Source organism: Martes martes (genome assembly GCF_963455335.1).
Source record: "Martes martes genome assembly, chromosome: 13".
Lineage (NCBI taxonomy): Eukaryota > Metazoa > Chordata > Mammalia > Carnivora > Mustelidae > Martes > Martes martes.
The window spans coordinates 64,791,881-64,808,972 of record NC_137901.1 but is presented as its reverse complement, the minus strand read 5'-3'; the positions used below and the strand labels follow the sequence as shown (position 1 = coordinate 64,808,972).

General features: G+C 60.8%; 1 protein-coding gene across 1 annotated transcript in view; it reads right to left on the bottom strand.

The window, feature by feature from the left end:
* CABIN1 (calcineurin binding protein 1) overlaps positions 1–17,092 on the bottom strand; it is a 155,352-nt gene continuing 138,260 nt past the window's right edge. The window contains exons 30-37 of the mRNA XM_080821182.1: positions 13,228–13,391; positions 12,316–12,412; positions 10,728–11,402; positions 9,429–9,503; positions 6,953–7,235; positions 1,885–2,049; positions 624–850; positions 1–514 (exon numbers count right to left, since the gene is read on the bottom strand). Of these exons, the coding sequence (XP_080677308.1) occupies positions 371–514; positions 624–850; positions 1,885–2,049; positions 6,953–7,235; positions 9,429–9,503; positions 10,728–11,402; positions 12,316–12,412; positions 13,228–13,391 (1,830 nt within the window). The 3' untranslated portion in view covers positions 1–370. The remainder of the gene's footprint in view (positions 515–623; positions 851–1,884; positions 2,050–6,952; positions 7,236–9,428; positions 9,504–10,727; positions 11,403–12,315; positions 12,413–13,227; positions 13,392–17,092) is intronic.

Sequence of the window (17,092 nt, the reverse complement as noted above, 5' to 3'; positions counted from 1 at the left end):
GCAACTGTCCATCTTTATTAGAAAAGAAACCAAAAAAAGGGAGTTGGGGCGAGCCCAACCCTAAATGACCCCTCTGCTGTGACACAGGCAGAACCTGGCTCATCCGGGCATCGAGGTGTGGACATGGCCACCTGGGCTGGGTGTGGGCACGTTTATACAAAGTCAACATTTCATAGAAAAGGATGCCAGCCCTGCTGTGCGAGCCTCCTCCAGGCCCCCATGCAGGGGGGACAGACAACAGCCCAGGCAGGTGGGGAGGACATCGCAAGGGATGGAGGCTGGGCAGACCAGGGCCTGCGTAGGGAATCGTGCTGTGCCTAGGTCAGGCATGGCCCAAGGGGTTCAGGCCAAGGCGGGGAGGCCCCAGCCCTCAGATGTCCATGTAGTCGTCATCCTCATCCGTCTCGCTCTCCAGAGAGGACTCCTGGCTTGACGTCTCCAGGACCTCCAGGGCCGGCTGGCACAGGCTCTCCTTCCGCACGTTGGCCGCTGACTGGGCTGACAGGATGGCAGACTGCACACAGAGCGGGGCAGGGCACTGGTCAGGGGTGGCCCAGGCCCGGCCCCAGTCCCGCCTGTAGCCCACATCCCGCCCATGCCCCCCACTCGGCACCCATGGTCACCTTTAGCTTCTGCTTGGTCTCCTCCGAGATGCTGCCTTTGGGTGAGAGCAGGGTTGGGGTGGGCGGCGTGACGGTGATCTCAGGGGGGAACTTGGTGGCGGCCGAGGGGATGACCAGCTTTGGCATGCTGGGCAGGAGGCGCGACTTGGCCCGGCCAGGCTCTGCCTTGCCGGGGGGCCCCTCGGGTGGCTGGGCACTCACACTGCTGGGCACCTTGGAGCTGGTGACTGTGGGGTGGACCGTGGGAGCTGAGCCTTGCTCACAGCCTCCTGGACCTGCCTGCCCTTCCCTGGCTTGAGCATCAGTTTCCCCTCTGGAAGACAGAGGCAACCAAGAACGCCTCCTCCTGTGCTTTCTCTCGGCCCTCTGGTCTGTGCTGGCTGGCAGGCTCCAGGCCCCCTGCTGTGTCTGCCTTCCTGACTGCCCAGGTCTGGCTCTGGGCTGTGGGGCCTGGGGACTAGGACCCCCTGGGGAGTCCAGGGCCTAGGAAACAGGCAAGCCCCTGGAGCTTTCCCAAGGATTCTGCAGGCCCTGCAGGCACTGTGCACACATGAACTGTTCCATCCCTGCATCAATCTTAGGATGCATGTCCTCATGGTGTCCATACCCCAGGGAGGATGCTGGGGCCCGGAGCCAGTCACGCATCCACTTGCCCCTCCCGCGCCAGGGCTGTGTATCCCCAGAGCCTGGAGGCAGCAGTTCCAGGGCGGGCAGCCTCTGGGAAGCTCTAAGAGTCCTGAGCCATGGGGTCGGCCTGGCTGGTCTCCACATTCCTCTGAGATCCCATGGCTTTAAAAGGACCAGGGCTTACTCAGAGCCCATGCCTGGCTCTGCAGGGCTGGCACCACGCCCTACAGTCCTGAGTAGGGTCGGTGAGATCCCTGAACCTGAGGAATCCCCGAGGGGGCCAGCCAGTTGGGAAAGGATGACTACTATGCAGACAACGGTCTGGAGGGCCCTGACTCCTCCCTCCACATGTCAGCCACTCCCTTGGCCCCCATCTCTGGGCTGGGGGGGCTCCTCCCCAGGACTGAGCAGCCTCAGCTTGGGCTGGCCACCGGCCCTTGCCAGTCTCTGGAGCTGGAGGTAGAATAAGGGGCTCTCTACTCTCCAGCTCTTCAGCCCAGGCCTCCATGCCCAGTTGCCACTCCATTCGGCTTCCCCACTACTGGGTCCTCCCAGGCCCGGCTCCACCAGCTGTTCACCCTGTGCCCCCTCCCACCAAGGCAAAGCTCCCCACACTGCTCCCAAGTCGCCTTACCCTGGCTGCATGTGGGCTCGGTGCCTGTCTGGGGCGTGGACTCTGTGGGCCAGCAGTGTGGCTCTGCCGAAGGGCTCTCGGGGACAGTCTTCACCTGCTCACTGCACAGTGGCTCCTGGGGCGGGAAGCCCATGCCCTCTGCCGCTCCTGCCAGCTCCTCTCCCTCTGTGGGGACACAGGAGCGCTGTAAGTTACAGTCCTCACTCAGCCTGGAAGACAGGGACCCTTCCTCTTGAACCCTGGGACACCTGGCAGGAGACCTACACAGAGACAGCTTGCCACCTCCACCTGTGGACCAGCAGGGGCTTCTCTGGAACAATCGCATGGGTGGGGCCAGGCCGGTACTGGCAGGAAACCACTCCCACTCCGGGTGGACACTGGTGGGGCCAGCTCACTAGCTGGGGTCAGTGTGGGCCTGACATAGCAGGGGATCATGGACACTGTGGGCTCCCCAGCCCCGTCAAACACCATCACGGGACTTCAGAGGTGGGCTCACGGGCTCTTCCCTCTAGCCTGTGGGAGAGGCACTGAGAAACATGGTCACGACCCAAAACCAAGCCAGCTAGCTAATACCAAAGTGGATGGAGTGGTGTGCTGGCACCGTGCCCTCCCGCCAGGCCACACCTTCCCTGGCATGAGGCAGGGGCCGGGAATTGGCCTCCTTTGAGCCAAGGCCTGATGGGCCTGAAGGGTGCTGGCTGCACCTATGGCTGCCAGCCAGGCCGTTAGTCAGCATCGGTCCACGGGCTCCCAGCCCCCCCGGGGTTGCAGCCGCCCCTCAGCTCCTGCTGCATCCAGGCCTCCTCCTGTTCCTTTCTTCACCTTTCTCCTCTCTTCCTTTGTATTCAGGCCGAGATGGCCATCACCTCACCACCCTTCCACTGCCCCACTTCCCCATCAAGTCCTGCCTTCCCCTTCTCCAGCAGGTGAAGTGTCCCCTCACCCCTCCTCCACCCGGGGTGAAGCAGGAGTGAAAGCTCTTGGGAAGGAACAAAGACGGGGTGACTTAGCACCCTGGCCTCCTGCCTGCTGGCTTCCAGCTCCTGGAGGACAGAGCCTTCCCTGGCTGCCTATGCCATGAGCCAGTCCCTCTCTTCCTCAGGACCCACTGCATGGCAGTCATGATCACAGCCTCTTTGTCCTAGGGTCCAGCACCCTACACTACACCCCCTACACATCCCCCAGGCAGGGATGAGCACCTTGGAAGGCTCCTTCTGCTGCCCTCCCGGACCTGGGGAGCAGGGGCCACAGCCTGAATTCAAGTCCCTGAATCTGAGTGGGACTTGGTTTGCTGTCGCTGGGCATGCACTCATGAAGCAGGCCCAGTAGGTGTCTGGTCCAGGCCTTTCTAGAGGTGGTACCACTCTGCCTCCCTCTGCCCACCCTCTTCTCATGCAGCTGTCCCCTGCAGGGTCTGGAGCAGTGCTAAGGTGGCCTGGAAGGGCAGCTGGCTTCCCTGCTGATAGGCATCTACAGGACAGGAGCACGGTTAGGGGAGGAGCGGAGCAGGGTGCAGGGAGGGCCTGGAGCTGGCAAAATGGATGGAGGCTGCCCTCAGCGGGGCCAGGTGTCATGCTGGCTCTCTCCTACCCCAGGGGGCTGTCCACCCTCTGCAGGCCCTTTCCTCTTGGTGGGCTACCAGGAGGAGAAGGGACACTTGGGGAAGGGCATCTAGCAGAGAGCTTCAAGCATGTGGGGTAGTGCTCCCTAGGCCCAGCAGCCCCCTCCCCTCGCCAAGACCGCCCTAGAGGCCTGTGAGGAGGGCTGCAGGTGGGCCTGAGCAGGGTGGGGGTGGGGGGGTCAACCTGGAGGCCCAGCCTTTAGAGAAGGGCCCTGTGGGGCCCCCTGGACTCCCGGGCCTCAGGTTCTCGGTCAGTGGGAAATATATGGCCAGGCTGGAATCCTCTGCCATCAGGCCACTCTCCCTCTTCCCCTGGGCAGACTCACGGCCTGGGCACCAGGTCCCCAAGGACAGGTGTCCTAAAAGTGCCAGCCCTGACTCAGACTCTTCCTGGCTTCTCGAAATGGCAAGAGGCTGGCTTTACAGCCTGCTTAACTCACTGGCTGGTAGGGCCCTGCTCAGGCAGGCGTTTCCTGACCTGAGAATGGAAAGGCCCGAAGTGTCCTTTCCACTCTCCCTCCCTGATCTAGTTCCCCACTCTGAAGGCCTGACCCCTCAGCAAAAGGGACCCTCACTTATTCATGGACCAGGCACTATACTAGCACAAAACCAAGTCTGGGCCTGTGGCGGGCAGATGCCCAACAAAGAGACAAGAACGGAGGTGCTCAGTACAGAGGTGGGGGGTGGGGGACACAAGGTTAGGAGCCTCCCCAAGGGGATGCATCTGCCACATGAAGCCAGCGGCCCTGGTCAGCATGAGCTGGGCAGATGGGTGAGGTCTTAGTGAGTGACCAGGGAAGCTGGAGAGCGTCCCCGCCCATCTGCAGGCCCCAGTGGGTGGGACAAGTCAGGAGTGGACACTGCCAGCCACTGTCAGCTGCCTTCCCCTGGCCGGAGCCAGCAGGCAAGGGTGGCAGGCACTCCGGGGGAGGTGCAGGGTAGGGTTGTCCACCTTGGGGATGGTGCCAGGCCAGGTCTCCTCCGAGGCTGCTTTCCCCCTGTTCTCGAACCTTGGGGATGGTGTCCTGTGAAGATCCATCCCAAGCCTGCTCTCTCAGGTGGCTCGTGACCTCCTGTGCTGCCACCGTGTCTGACTGCAGCTCCTAGCCTGTATACTCTCTAGTTCCTGGGCGCCTCCGCAGGGTAAGCCTGCCCTTCCTGCCCATCCAAACTTACACCTGGGTCTGGGTTGCCCACTGGGCACTGGGACAGATGCAGATCACATCACCAGGCCACCCTGTCACCTCTGGGCGATCCCTTCCCAGTGCTCTCCCTGTCCTGGAGGTTGTGGGAGGCAGGCTCTGAGCCAATGTGCCCCTCCAAGCACGGCCCTGACGCCAGCCCAGAGAGCCCTGGGAACCAACAGGGTGGCCACCCTGACACTGCCAGCCAAACGCCACTAGCCTGCAGATCCTGAGGCGGTCCCCAGAGGCCGGCAGGTCGCTCCGCACCAGGGCCACGTGTCCCATACTCTCCACCCAGGGCTGCTCCCATTCCCAGTGTCAGGTAAGAGTTTGGTCCTAGCAAAAGGCTGTTCAGTTTAATTTGGAGGAAGGAAATAAGAAAGGATCCATTCTCCAGGACGAAGAATAACACCGGGAAGTACACGCTCTTGCGCTGATCTAACAGAGGGAAAAAATGGGTGAGTCACAGTTTGGGGCCTGCTTGGGTCCGGGACATGGTGAGGAGAGAGAAGGAAGGCAGCCAGGCTCCAGGTGGCCTGCTGTCCCCACCTCCTGCTATTCACACCTGGAGGAAACTTCCTATCCTGTACCCGCTCATGTGTGACCAGCACCAGTGATGGTCACTCGCTTCCAAGGTCAGGTTATAAAGGACAGTGCGGCTTCCTTTGAGTGCTCTCTCTCTCTCTCTCTCAGACCCTGGGTTCAGGTCCCCTGAGGACCCTCAGCAGCCCAGGGAGAGGCCCACAGTGGAGGATCTGAGGCCTCCAGTCAATAGCCAGTGAGAATCTGAGACCCGCCAGCAACTGAGTGAAGAGATGACCAGCTGACACCTTGACCCTCCCGAATTCCTGATCCTCAGGGGCTGCGGAATCACGGGGGTGAGTCAGGTGCAGGCCAAGAGCCTAAAGTGCGGGGGTGGAGACACCCTGGGGAAAGCCAAGTCTTCGTGGGATGGAGCGGTTTCCCTGGGCCGTGGACTCCTGTGGTCTATCACCACGCCCAGAACTCGTAGCTGTGCTCACTTCTGCCAAGTGCTGTGCCGAATGTGTGTCACCGCCATCTTACACATGGCGCGCTGGACACGGAGACACAATAAGCTACCCAGAGGGAGCAAGGACAGCCAAGGTCACCTGGTGGGGGAACTGCCCTTTGTCCCACAGCTTCAGAGGCTCTGCTCAGAACAAATAGCTGCAGACTGACTTAAGGTTAAGTGATTCTTCATTTCATGAGGCCATGACCCCTGTAATTGTGAGCAATAGGGTAGAGGATCCCTATACCTCTATGATCCTCAAAGCAAACTGGGGACTGGCATCAGATGAGCACCTGATGGCTGCACGACTGCAGGAAAGAGCGAAGACAGGGAGCACTGCCACCCTCGGCCTCCACTTGGGGAGCACCTAGCTCACGGCTGCCACCGCTGCCTTCAGGTCAAGGTGACACAGCCAAAAGGCTGCATGGGACTGTGACCGGGCAGACAGATGAGCCAGAAGGAGCAAAGAGCCAGTGCAGGGCCTCAGTAGGGGCACAGGCTGGTTCCAGAAGCAGGGCAGGGAGGGCAGGGGAGGGCCTGGCATCAGGGTCAGTGTCCCCTCCCAGGAAAGCTGCAGGCCTGTCTGCCCTCTGGTCTGCCAGCTGTCCTTGCCTGTGGGCTGCTGTTCCCAAGGGTATCTTGGGTTTTAGAAGAAACCTTTAGAAGGCCTCTGCCAGAGCCCAGGACCCTGTTGCTTGTCCCTCACAAGCCCATCAACCAACCTTGCTCTGTCCCATGCTGGCTGGCTTCCGTATGCCTTGCCCACGGGGGCCTGGGTAGGAATACCCCCAACCACAGCAGGTACCCAGGGATGGTTCACAGCCCTGTGAGGTCTCTGGGAAGCCAAAGTCAGGATGCCCTCTCCTCTCCAGAATTCCTATTTATCTATTCATCACAAGGTTTTGTGGTTAAGAGAGAGCAACGGATAAACACCTGATACCAATGCTGGCTCCCCACCTCCTCACCACACCCACTGTGAAGGGGCTGCTGTCCCCACCTCCATTTTGGGATGGGAGGAAGGTTGAGAGAGTGGTGGGCATGCCAGCAGGTTGTGCCCCCAGCCCTCCAGGACCCCCATGATATGCTTCTCAAGGATCACCCGGCTGGAGGTCGCCCTGGCCTCACCCTGCCCTGCCCCCACTCCCCATGCAAGGATCAGGACTTGCTGCCACTGGTGCCAGGGGCCGGGGCCCAGCTCTAGCCTCACTGCCTAGTGGATGGGATGGGACCTACCTGGGCCCAGAGAGACCATGCTGGGGGTGGCCTCAGGCCTATGTGGCCGAGGGGGCCCCGAGTCCTTGGATGGGTCTGGTGTGGAAGCCGACGCTGAGGGAGGGCCGGGGATGAGCGCCGTGGAGGTGGCCGGTGCAGGGCGAGGTTTGATGTGAGCGTCACTGGGCCGCTGGAGAGCATCAGCTGGCACAGAGTCAGGAGCCGTGGGAGCCACAGCCCCAGGGAAAAAGTTCTCTCGGCTATCCTTGGGGTGCTTTGGGGTGGTAGGTGTATCCCCTGCAGCCTGTAAGAACAAAGGGAGGTGAGGAAGGCTGGCTGGGCAGCCCAGAGCCCTCGCCATCCCACAGGACACCTGTCTGGGTCTGGGATTGCCAACCTGCCCTCGTGTCATCAGACCCTGAGCCCCCCATGCTCCCAGCGAGGCCCCCAGGCAGCCCTTCAGGACTCTGCAATGCTAGGAAACTGCTGGGGACCCGTAGCCCCTCCCTGGGAGGATGTCCAGGCCCTGCTGATAGGGACTCAGCGGAGGGCCTGCAGCTGGCCGACCTCATGCTCCCATTCCCAGAAGCCTCCTGGAGAGAAGCATGACTCCAGGCAAGAGAGAAGCACGACTCCAGGCAGGGGGTCACTGCGACCAGTTTGGGGACTCTCTCTGAGAGGCAGGGGAAGCAGACTCAGGGCCATAACCTACCCCCCCAACCGCCGCCCCACAACCTGCATGGCCAGAGGCGGGCCCAGGCCCCAGCTACCTGCTGATCCTCTTTGGGCCTTGATCTAATCTAAGAAATGCGACCCTTCCCTGCCCTTGGCTCCTGCCAGCTCAGTATCTCCTTTTGCCACAAGACAGGGAAGGTAGGTGTTTGGGGATTTCCTATGTGGTCCTATCACTGGGAGCACCCTTTCAAAGGCTGCATCAGAAACAGTCATCCTCTGTCTGGAGTGCTCACTGCCAACATGCCCCTACCTGGGTTGGCAGAGGAGGCAGGAGGGTACCCCTGGGGCCAAGCCCCACACTGCGGCCCCGGGCAGTTACTCCTGCCCCGTGTAGCAAAGGCTGTGGTGAGGGCCGCACAGGCCACAGGAACCGTAGTGGCTGCACCGCGAAATCTGGCTGCACTGGCAATGGAGCAGTGGGGACTGCTGGTGGCCTGAGGCAAGTCTCTCCTGGGCTTCTTCCTCAGCTGGGGGATCAGCCTGCTTGGTCAAGATCCAACTGGACTTCCTCAGACCTAGAGCCCTGGGCAGGGATGGTGGCCTGCTGCCCCACTTCACTGAGAGGAAGCCTGTCTGGACACTATCCAGCATCCTGCTGCTGGGGGACATGGGACTTGAGTCCCTGGGCTGTAGGTGGATGCCCATTGTCCTGAGTTCCTCCTTCCGGACTCCCTGTGGGGTACCTCCCTAGGGGGAAATGCCAAGAAAGGGCCATGTGTGGGCAACGATGGGAGGGGAAGACATGTTTTCTTGTGCTGCTGGGGAAGGGGCAGTTGGGCCACCCTTGGAAGGACAAGAGGCCACACCTATTCAAATGGCAAGTATGTGCCCTTTGACCCAATGACCCAGGCCTAGGGTCACTCTTTAAGAAATGCCCATATGTGGTACAGGAAGTTGCCCCATTGGCACTATTGAACAGGACTGCAACGGCCCCCTAGTTTTAGACAGGGTGCCCCCTTTCTCTGCTGGCCAGAGCCTGCCTATGGGCCTTTTCTTGAGCTGGGCCTCTCCCAGGAAACCCCTCTCCTTCAGCCCCGGCCCCTCACCCCCTCCTCAGTTCCACCACTCCTTAAAAGCTCTGGCCTCTGAGCCCCAAACTGATGGCTTCAGCGGCACCTACACCCAGGGTTCTGGCCTAGACCTCTCTCCTAAAGGAAAAGCCACTGGCCAGAGCCCAGGAGGGCCTCACCCCTCCTCCCTGCCACCGAGTCACGCTGGCCCATCTTCTGACATCTCAGCCCACCTGTAGCTCACTGGGCCCCTGCACCAGCCCATCCTCTCCACTCAGGAGTGGGGAGTCTTTCACAAACCCGGCAGCACTCTGCTCCCTCCCTTGCTGAATAAACCTCAGGACACCCATCCATTCTGCTTCTATCCAATTCATATCCCAGCCCCGCAACCCTTCCTCTACCTTTGTCCCAAATGGAGTGACCTTTCCAGGTGAGCTCAGCTGGGTAAGGACCATCTTTCCCATTTACAGAAAAGGCAGCTGAGGTGAGGGGACCCCTCAGGTCACACACTCAGAGCTGGGGTCTGGGTCTGCCAAGGCCCCACCCACCATACAATGCTGCCCCTCTTGGGCCAGTCATCAGGGGCTCCCTATGGGCCCAAGGCTCAGCTGCCTCCTCCATCTCTCCTTGACCCAGGCTGACGCCACAAACGGTCCCTCCTGAGGTGTGCCCACTTTGCAGCCTGCGGCCTAGGGCCCTGGCGTGGGGCTGGCCCCATATGAGGAGGATGGCACAGGCTGGGTCCAACTTACCTGTCTCTGGGCAGCAGCCCCGAGGTGGACCTGACAGAACTTCACAGCCTGCTCCAGCGCGGCCTCCTCGTCCACCTGAGCAAGGAAAAGGACCCGGGCCATGGTGGCTGGCCTCGTCCCAGCCCCCCGAGTGTGAGGACCAGCTGCTCTAGATCCCCTTACACTCCCGTTTTGCTTGGGGAGCATGGGCAGAAGCACACATCCATCTCCCGGGTCCATCCCGCAGGGCCACTGCTCTGGGCCAGGCCGGTCCTGTTGAGATCATGTCCGAGACCATGTTATCGTGTCCTCAGGGGCTGAGGCTGGCAGAATGGGAGCCAGATCCTGCTCCTCAAGTGAGCAGGATGAGTTTGAGGTCTGGGTGGTGGTGCAGGAGGGAAGGTCTGACTCACCCAGAGCCCAAGAGCCCAGGGTGCCAGGTGGATGGCAACCAGGCCAGGGAGGCCCGGGGGCCGCCCTGGTGGAGCAGTGGGCAGGGTGTGAAGAAGACAGGCCGGGGTGGCAGGAGCAGCCAGGCGGGGACAGGCAGGGTGGGGAAGGGCCCACCCTCACCAGCAGGGAATGCAGGGCGTGGTTCTTATTTACCCAGGATAGAAAGCAAGCAAGCCTGATCCCAGATGCTGGGGAGGGAGTGAGAGAACAGGGACTCTCCACAGGTGTACCACAAACAGACACGGTTTGGGAGGAAACCACTTATCAGGATGGACACCCAGTCTGAGCCAGCCGTAGCAGCTCTGGGGGGGCTCTTGCTGTGGAAATCTTAAACAGAGAAAGAGCTGAATGTCTAACATAGTGAAAAAAAAAAAAGGGAAAACACACTAAGGAGGGTGGCGGAGGCTCCTCACACGCTTGGGGCACTGAGCCTGCTTCGGATGCCAGCCACAAAGGTCTCTGAGGAAGTGCCCTAGAGCCCGGCACCGAGTGGGGTCAGGGGTCCTGTCCCCCCGTGCTGGATGTCATGAGATTTGTGCAAATGGTTTCATTTCCTTTAAAGTTGAGAACAGAGTTTTCCAAGCACTTTGTTCTTGTCTTTTTCATGTATTTTCCCCAGCTCTCCTGAGATACAGTTGACAAAATCGCCCCATACTTAAAGCGTACAACTTGATGACTAGACATGACCCTTGTTTTTCTGACTCTATGCCCTGCTTGAGGCAGAAAACCTCAAACAGAGGGAAGCAAACAGCAGGGCTGGGTGGGAATAACACCTAACAAGCACGCCCCATGGCCCTAGCACCCCTGGACAGACTGGGAAGGACATTCCGTGAGAATAGAATTGTAGGCCTGCCCCAGGCCACCCACCTGCTTGATGAGCATGTAGGTCTCGGACATGATCCTTTCAATGCGGCCCAGGTCGTAAGCCACACCCTTCTGGCCCTGCTGCCACACACGGTAGGCATCCAGCAGCAGTGTCTTGCCCGACTCTGTGTCCTCCAGGAGCTTCCTCTTTCGGCTGGGCCGTGTGGGTGGCTCCTCGGGGTGGCTGCCCATTCTGGCCCCAGTGGTGGTGGTAGGGGTGGCGGCTGGGGCTGGCTGGGCTGGTGTGAGCGGGCTGGGTTGTTGCCGGGCACTGATGCTCAACTCCTCGAGAGACAGCTCAGTAGGACGGCTCTCGGGGCCACGGTCCCTTGGGGGGCGGCCTGGCTGTGGGGGTGGCGCCCGTTCGGAGTCTGAGCAGCGAGCAGGGGCCTCACCCGTGTCCATGGGCTCGGTAGGCCCTGCCCGGGGACTCTCTTTGTCCTTCTGCTCGCCAGCCTGGTCTGTGCTGTCTCCTGCCTCCATGGCCATAGGCCGGTGGTTGAGAGGACCCACCTTGCCCCCTGGCTCGGCTCCTGGCCCTGGGCCATCCGCCAGAGGGAGCTTCTTGGAGTGGGGGAGGCCCTCTTGACTATCCTCGGGACTGGCCTTATGAGGGACGTCGGTGGTCATCCTGCCTCCAGGGAGGCCACAGGACTTGGGCCCCGGGCGTTCTGACCCCTATGAGAAAATCGAAGGTAAAAGACTGCATCTTTTGTGTTTCTACCACAAGGGTGACCAGCCCAGGCCACTCTGGGTCTGCCTGTCTGCTAGTTGGCACAGGCTGGCCCTGGAGACTTGCCCAAGGAAGTCCCTCCCTGTTCTGCTCCTCCAGCCTTGAATGGGGATGACAGGAGGCGGGAGGTGGTGGGAAGTGGCTCCACTCTGGAAGGATGGCCTGTGCGGGGACGGCCCTCCTCTAAATGCAAGGCTGAGGGGAGTACTGGACGTCTAAAGGGGAGGTGACCCACCAGGGGCCACCATGCATGCTGGACACAGAGCTGAATTTTCCCGTTTTGGGCTCTCACGTGTCCCTAATGCACAGCAGCCAAGGTGGAGTCTCAGGGGGCATGACCCTGAGCCCCCACACGATGGCCCAGCTAGTCCTACTAGGCAGGGGGCACTGCAGCAGCACTGCCCTGCCTCAGCCCCCTCCCACTAGGTTGAGTGGTCAGGGTGCTCAGCTCTGAGAGGGGGTAAGGGCTGTGTCTGCCTCGAGGTGCAGGGTTGTGGGGTGAAAAGAGGGCAGGTGTGCCCGGAGCAACCCGAGGCCTCATTCAGCCCACTGGGAGCCCACCGTGTGCTTTAATATCAGCGCTGCTGTGACCCTGAGGTTGACCTGCCAGGTGGGGGTACACTGCTCAGGGAGCAGCCTCAGGGAGTGTTGCTACCATCCTCCCCGCCCACAAGTCCACATCTGCCACGTGGGTCAGCGCCTTACTAAGTGTCTGCCACTTCCTCATTGTGCTGCCTTCCCCACCCAGGGGGGCAGGGGTGTGCTACTTCATAAGTAGGGACACTGGGACATGCCTCATGGCAGCTGAGCGAAGGGCCGAGGCCGCCTCCTGGGAGAGGACAGGGGCCATGGGTGTACCTCTGCAAGCTCGCTCAGGGTGTCCTCCAGCACCTTCACAGTGAGGATGAAGGCCCGCTGTGCCAGGACCTGGCGGTCAGCATCTCGCAGATACTTCCTGCAGGCACACGGGGGTGGCCGGAGAAGAGAGCAGAGCCTCAGAGCCACATGGCCTGGGGCGGTGGCCCACACCTCTCCTTGCCCCGAGAACACCTGCGGGTCCCTCAGCATCCCTTCTGCCTGGGGCACTCCCCGGAAGCCTTCCCTGAGCCTCTTGCCACAGCACCCAGCATGGACTGCCCTGGGCCCTCCGGGCCGAGCAAGAGCTGGGGGCCTCTGGCTTTTCTCTGTAAAGCTTGTCTCCAGGGTGCCCCAGACCCTGGCTGAAGCCCCCCGCCCCCACCCCCCACCCCAGCCCTTACAGGTGAATGAGACAAGAGAAGGTAAAGTGGTGCAGGAACAGAGAACAGCTGTTGGTCCAGCTGGGCCAGACCATGACTCCCAGGATCCCTGACAACCGCCGCAGGTGGCGGCTGCAGCAGATGTCCCTCGGGCCTATCCCGCCCTGTCTGGCAAAGGGATCCCTGGTTACCTCTGCGGCCCTGGTCCCCCTGTTGCCTGGCCAATTATTACTCGCCTTCCCCTGAGGGACCCTGGCTATCATCTGGACCCCTGTCTTCCCCCCGACCTGACAGCACCCTGAAAGCTCCAAGCTAAAGGAAAGTAGGAGGTAAGGAAGGGGTAACTTGTGTTTGCCCTGAGGGCACAGGGCAGGATACTGTCTGATACCAGACAGGCCCCTGAAGAGAAGGGCTGGTGTGGGCTCCCCAGCCAGTGGAGAGATGCCCCGGGTGGGTGAGGGGCTCTGGCCCACGGCAGTGCCAGCTGCCCTCATGGGGCTGAGTGCGCATGAGGCCGGGCGGCTGCACTCACTTGCCCTGGTCTGGGGTCCGCTGCAGCATGGAGGACACCTTCAGCAGGGTGCTGTGGTCCCGGAGCTGGGCCAGCACCTTGAGCAGCAGCACAATGGAGCGGTTCATGTGCCAGGCGAAGCTGCCCGGCCGGTCGATCTCGTCCACGGGGATCCGCCAGATGCCCTGTGACAGGGACAGAGGTGGGCGTGTGAGGGCGGCTGCTGTGGCTGGAGCCCGCTGCAGTACCAGAAGGCACTCTGCCCAGGCCAGGACATCTTGGAACCCTCCTGCCGTCCCAGGGGAATGGGAGTGTTCCCCCTATGGATGGTGGCAAAGGAGACACATGCTGTTCCGCCCTGTCCTCTTCTGAATGGCTGCGTGGCACGTGTGTACTTGTTCTGTCCCCTGCACGAAACATGCAGGTTGTGCCTAGTCAAACGCAACCAGCTGGAAAAGCCCGGAGCCTCTGTGCCTTCACACAGGTGCTGACTCAGCTATGCAACCAATTCCTAGGGCCAAACTGATGGGTCAAAAGGTGGCCACTGTGAACTTCTGGCAGCTGCTGCTGGCCAGACAGGCTCAAGCCTGGCCCCCACCCATGTGCATTCCCTCCAGCGATGCCCAGAGACTAGAGGGCTAGGCTGAAAATGACCTGCAGCTTGCAGAATGCCCAGCTTACCTCCAACCTGCCTTTGTCCGGGGTACGCTCCACCTGGGATCCACCCCCCCTTCTCCGCCATCCAACCTCACTGTCTGAAAGTTGAGCTGGAGCAGGACTGGCTCTGGGGAGCCCTGCCACCATCTCCCTCAGTCTGGTGTCAGACACCGGGCACCCTGCCCATCGGCAGCTGGTGCATCCCCATACCCAGCACGGTGTCTGAGACCTACTGGTCCAGCTGAGGCATGGTGAAGGAAAAGATGCCCAAGGGAGCGAATTGTAAGTGAACAGAAGCAGGCCTGAGGCTGCAAGACCTGGACATTAGGATTTACGTCTCTGGGACAGGACTTTGGGGGCCTGGAAGGAGCAGGTGGGCACACAACTGGCTCCCTGCAGCCAACACCCTAGAGAAAGTCCTGCCCAGAATGGACTGGGGCAGGGAGCAAAGCTGCCTCCTCCACCCGGGGGTCCCAGCAGGGTACCCAGGGGGTGTCATTCCCAGACCCTTCCTGTGGGTGCTCAGTGACTAAGTCCATGCTCTAGCAGTCCCGGGACGGAAGGCAGAGCACCTCCAGCCCTGAGCCACTCAAGCAAGAAAGCCTAAAACCCACAGCTCCAAGCCCCCACAGCCTCCACGCTTGATCCCGGGGGCTCACACTGCACACACTGGTGCCACCCCCCTCCCTCCAAGCAGTCTGGGGGTGCTGTGTGAAGGCTGGCAACCACCCTTCATCCCAGGCAGTGCCAAACAAGGCACTAGCTGCTTCCTGGCCTGGACAAAACCAGGAGGCTGAGGCCACCCTTGCCCACAGCGCTGACACCAATGCTGTATCTTCCAATGGGGCCCAGGTGGCTTCTACAGCAGCACAGGAAAAGCTGCCACTTGACAGGACAAGGGACAACTTTGAGCAGTTGTCTGGCTGGTGTGCCATGACACCCTGCCCCCAGATGTGCAGCAACGGCTGAGAAGGTGCCATCTCTGTTGCCTGCCAGGCCTCGCAGTGTAAGACTGAAGAGCCTGGCTCTTCCATGGCACTGCAGACATCACCCTGTTCCTCACCATGGGCTGCCATAGCCCATGACAGGGAGGGCAGAGCTCAGAGAGGAGTGACTCCCTCAGGGTCACACAGCACAGGGGTAGCCTGAGAGTTGGCCCCTCGCCACACCCACAGCTCTGAGGACAGGGAGGACAAGCCCAAGCAGCCCAGAGGGAAGCCTCCACCACCTGCTCCAGCCCTCCACTGCTGGCCTTGGGCTCCTTCCCACACCTCACAGGAGAGGGGGGAAGCCAGAAACACAGCCTGACCATGTGCCGATACACTGCAGGCGTGTGCCAGGGCTGGCCCAGCGCCATAGGCCAAGTCCGGGAGCTGGGTGTGACCCTACTGCTCCGGAATCTCACTCTTCCTTAGGGCACAGAGGGGCGTGTCTTGCTCTGCACTGTCAACCATAAGGGCCCAGAATGACCGTGGATTTCACTGAGGGCCTCCCTCTTCCCTGGCTAAACCTCTGAAGACTCGGGGACAGGGGGACGTCACTTTTCCCAGTGCACTTCTGGGGTCAGAAGGTCTCTCTCAGCTGTCTTGTGAGCACCCCCACCTGGGGGTGGAGGACCCCTGATGTCCTTCGGGGGGCAAGCAGGGAGGATGGATGGAAGACACACATTTGTTTCTCCAAATCGTGTTTGGGGGTGGCTATGTAAGAAGAAGGGTGCTGACTTTCCTAGACCCTCCCCTGGTAAGTGGCCCTGTTCGTCCCATGTCACCCCTGTCCTCCATGCTAGCTGAGTCAGGGCACAGGCTGCAGGAGTCAGGGTACAGGCTGAAGACAGGCCCGCCAGGGACTTGGGGTGAGTTCGGCTAAGGGCACAGATAAGGGTCACGGGGCCTCAGATATGGTGCCAGTGCCTCAAGAGGCTTCAGGTACTTGGGGTACATAAGCCCCAATGCCTGGCCCCCACAACTTGCCTGGTGGGCACCAGCCCCAGCCTGCACCAGCCCCAGCCTGCTCACCACCTCTGGAAGGGGCCCATTTCATCCTTGGTAAATTATCAGAAAAGGTTTCTTCCACAGCGCTAGAACCACAGGGTAGCTCCCACAACCCTGCCCCTCCCTGGCATTCAAGCCTGCCCTTTGTGCCCCTAACATTCTTGCCCCAGCTTGGGCCTCATCCTGCCTCCTGCTTCTGCTCTTGCCCCCAGTCCATCCACCCAGCCTGGGCCAGGACAAGTTAGGAAAAAGATAAGGTCGGTGCATCCCTCCCGCTTATATCCTTGACATCCAGCTTTCTTACCTACCTCAGCTGAAGCCTGAGCCTCACTGGCCTTTGCACTCCTCCTCCCTTGACTCCAGACACTCAACACAACCTCCCTCTTATAGAATTGTGAATTTTATGCTTCTCACTTTTTGGGGTGCCCTCTCACCTCCTCTGCCCAGCCAGTCTTCTGTGCCCTCTCAAGCCTGGCTATGATGTCACTTCCTCCCTAAAGCCCTCCTGGCTTGCTGCCCTCCTAAGTCTCTGCCAGGACCACTCAGGGTCAGCTCCTTAGATGGTCAGGGGGTGGGCCTGTGGCTGGGAATGCATCCTCAGTGGGGGCAGGTCTGCTTCAGCTCCAAGTCCCCAGGGACCCGACACAACCCCGGTAGAGCAGGCAAGGTGCCCAGCTTGAGAAGGGCTTCCTGCTTGCGGAAGCTTAGTTCCTCCATCTCCCTGCCAGTCCCTCACCCTGGAGGTTTCCAGGGTAGGCGGGAAACAATTCTGCTCACAGGGAAATGAATGCTCTTCGGAGCTCTGGGTGTGCACATGAGCCTTGCACCGGAGGGGGGTGGGTGGTGGATGCCAGCAGCATGCCTCCTTGCTCATGGCAGGTGAGCAACACACTCGCTGAGGGCTGCAAGGACCTGGGGCTGCTTGGAGGTGTACCCTGCCAGGCTCCTGGTCGGGCGGGGGCCAGCTCTCCCCTCCCCTGAAACACAGGAGGGCCTGAGAAGGTGATGCCAGAAGGAAAACACACGTGGCCCTCTGCAGGGTGGGCCAGGTGACCACAGCAGACTTTGCAGATGGTGGGGGACATGGGTAGGGTCCCTGCAGAGAGGGGATCCCAAACTCCTGCTCTTGCCCCCAAGTTCTAGAATCAAAGATGCAGGGCATTTACCTGTTTGGTTTTTTTCTCAGAAGAGGGATGGGATGTGCCAAAATGAGCCAGTAAGCATGCTAAAACAAAACA